The 3,088-nt window shown below is 35.5% G+C and overlaps 1 protein-coding gene across 1 annotated transcript; it reads right to left on the reverse strand.

Moving 5' to 3' along the window:
• Positions 1-1,125: 1,125 nt before the first annotated feature.
• LOC107429341 (uncharacterized protein At4g22758) lies at positions 1,126-2,821 on the reverse strand. Its single transcript, XM_016040016.4, has 2 exons — positions 1,784-2,821; positions 1,126-1,527 (listed from the first exon to the last, which is right to left on the reverse strand). Exons 1-2 carry the CDS (start codon positions 2,013-2,015, stop codon positions 1,340-1,342), a joined length of 420 nt encoding a protein of 139 aa, XP_015895502.2. The 5' UTR covers positions 2,016-2,821; the 3' UTR covers positions 1,126-1,339.
• Between the last annotated feature and the right edge of the window lie 267 nt (positions 2,822-3,088).

Below are 3,088 nucleotides of genomic sequence, written 5' to 3' on the forward strand. Positions count from 1 at the left end.
CCTTTACTCAACCTCATGGCCTGCCGTTGTTTTCTAAACCTCCTTTGTCTTTACTCTCTGCAATATCGAATTAGCACTAACGTCTTGTAAATAATGCTCCACAACCTTTATGCTATTAACTTTTTTAACTATTGAAGTAAACATATACTGTAAGAAGATTTTTCTTTTTTTAAGCAGGGTATAATTGATTTTTCCATTTTAAGCATGGTATAATTAAGATGAAAATGAGCATTGATGCTAAACTACAGGGGTAAAGTACAAACATGTTCATACCATAATTGGTGCCCAAAACCCTTGAATCTACAAAACGGATTTTGAAAGGTTCGATTATTTTCAAAACTCACAAATCAAAATCCAACATTACATGGTATGAACGATATTCCTACCTTCCAACCAGGAAAATTGAGGCAGATCATTTTTACTTTTCTACTTCAAAAACCTTCAATCGAATTGGGTTTATATAAGAATCTCAATTGTAGATTTGACAAATCAAAATTAAATACTTTTTTAAGGCATGGTTCGAAAAAGCAAGAACCTCATTGGACCTAACCTTTAAATAATTTAGAGTCTCCCAAGCCCTTTGGTTAAGAACTTTCACAGTTTTCTTGAGGGGAGCCTACCAGCCCAGATAATCATTATTCAAGATAATTGAAAAAGCAACGAGCAAAAAGTTTCCAACCAAATTATAAGCAGCCCCAAAATTGTCAAAAATAACTAGCTTGGAAAAAATGAAAGAATAAATAAATACAACTTGTTTGAGTCAAACGTTTAACTCACAGCTTGACTCACCCAACCACAACGAAATTGACCAATAGTCTACCGATTGCTAAAAATATAATCAAATTTTCCACATGAAAAACGCATTACCATAAAATAGTCCACATCACATTACCATATAATCCAATTTGTTGCATGTAAAATTGAACATTAAAAAAAAAAAAAAAAAGAAAAAAACTCAAACCACAATTTCACAAATTCAACACCAAATTAACATATTTGAGAAGCTTAATTCATAATTTCATTTGCCCGAAGCAGGAATTCAGAGAAAAATTAAACCATTAATTAAAGAAGGAAAATTATTGCCCTTAAAAAGCGTAAAGAAGGAAACAACATACCAACCAGGACTTATTTTCAGAGCAAACTCATAAGACTCAAATTTATTTCTCAAAAAAAGCAGTTCGAATTTTGTTCTTTCGACTGAGAGATCAGAACAGAGCAGCCGAGATAAACTCGTTCAAAGATAATACCCAGAATTAAAAAAAAAGCACTCCAAAGAACAAAAATTAACTTTAAATTAAAACCGGACAAATACATGGACCATTGATGAAAGAAATCTAAATCAATGAGAAGAAATCTTCAGGTTAAGAGACTTATTGATCCATGCCTTCCAGCTTCCACCGCTTCCCTTGCGAGAAATCACCCCTGCTGTTGGTCCTCCATTGTTCTCCAATTTCTCAGGTTGTGGCTTCTTGCACAGCATAAAATTGCGAGCTCCATGCGAACCAATTGCCTCCAACGGACTCAGAGCTGCACAGAAATCCCCAAATAAAAAAAAAAAAGAAAAAAAAAGAAAAAAAGGAAAAACCACCATTAATACTCTAATCCAATTGAGCACCAATTTCAATAATATTTGTACAAACTTTATCTGGGTTTTGGGCTTTCAATATAAGGAGAAAACAATAATGGGTTTCGAAATTAATGCTCGTATAAATCAAAAAGAGGGTGCAAAATTCAAAATTGGGGAAAAAAATAAAAATTGAGATGGGTTTTCGTGCTTGATTACCATCTGTTCCGACATATGGGCAATAGAGCATGAAATCATTGAGATCAGAGCCGAGAACGGGAAGGCGGCCTTCACGCGCATAAGATTTCAAGGCGGTATCAATGACGGTCGCGACGAGCTCTTCTTCGTTGACGACAAAGCGGATCGGACCGGCGCTTCCCAGCACATTGATGCTGATCAAGAGCCTGTTGCCCTTCGCGTTCTGATTCTTCTTATGCTTCGACAACAACATCTTTCTTTTTTTTTTTGTTTACCTTTTTTTTTTTTTTCCCCCAGAAAAGATTCAAAGCAGAACAAACAAAAAGATCGAAAATCCAAATCCCTTTCTCGGCTGAAAGAATCAGCAATTCAACAAATTCAACAAAAAAATTGAAACCGGAAGAAACAGGGATTAAAAATTTAAGAAACAAAAAAAGGCGGCAGGGAAGAGAAAGATGCGCAAGAGGTGTTCGACGAAAAAGCTAAAAGAAAAAAAAGAAAAAAAATACAAAAACCCAGGGAAATCCGGTGGCTCACGGGTCAAGGCCGATGCAGCGGTAGTACCAGCCTTCTTTGCAAGACCCGAAAGCGAAAGCCGAAGCAGCAGAAACAGGAAGAAGAGCGCTCGCCTTCAATTGGGAAAGGGAGCGCATCAAACGGTCACCGCTTAAGATTTCTACCATTCACAACAAGCTGGGATTTCGATCTCTATTTTTTCCAAAAAGATGAAGAAGAATCAGAGAATAAAAAGGAGAAAAGAAAAGCAACAAATCGCTCGGTGGGTTCGAGATCAATGGAGGAAGAAGAAACAGAGAGAGAGAGAGAGAGAAAGATATAGAGAGATAAAAAGAGAGAGAGAGAGAGAGAGAGAGCGCAATGGAAGGATTTTGTTTGGGGAGGATTTGTTTGTAGAACCTGAAAGAAAGCGTTCGGCGTATATTTATAATATATTATATTATATTATTAAAAAATAAAACCCCAACTGGTAAAACTGAAATCTCTAGGAGATTCGGTTATTGAGATTAATTAGGGTTAGGGTTTGGAGGGATTTAGTGGCTATATTCTCTCTCTCTACTTTTTTCTTTTTCTTTTTTTTTTTTTTTTTTTTACTTGAATTTGCTGGTAAGGAAGGGCTATGGAAGCTGTATATATTATATATAAATATATATATTTGATGAAGTGGAAGCTGTGTATATAACTATATAAAAATTGATGGTGTTTGTTTGAATGGGGTATGAAAAAGTCGGTTGGGTAAATTTTTTGGTTTGCGCCGACTTCTTGTTCTTCAAAATTTTTAGAGCCTTTTTATCCAAAAACCAATTCCGA

The sequence above is a fragment of the Ziziphus jujuba genome, chromosome 12 (assembly GCF_031755915.1).
Source record: "Ziziphus jujuba cultivar Dongzao chromosome 12, ASM3175591v1".
NCBI classification, from domain to species: Eukaryota; Viridiplantae; Streptophyta; class Magnoliopsida; order Rosales; family Rhamnaceae; genus Ziziphus; species Ziziphus jujuba.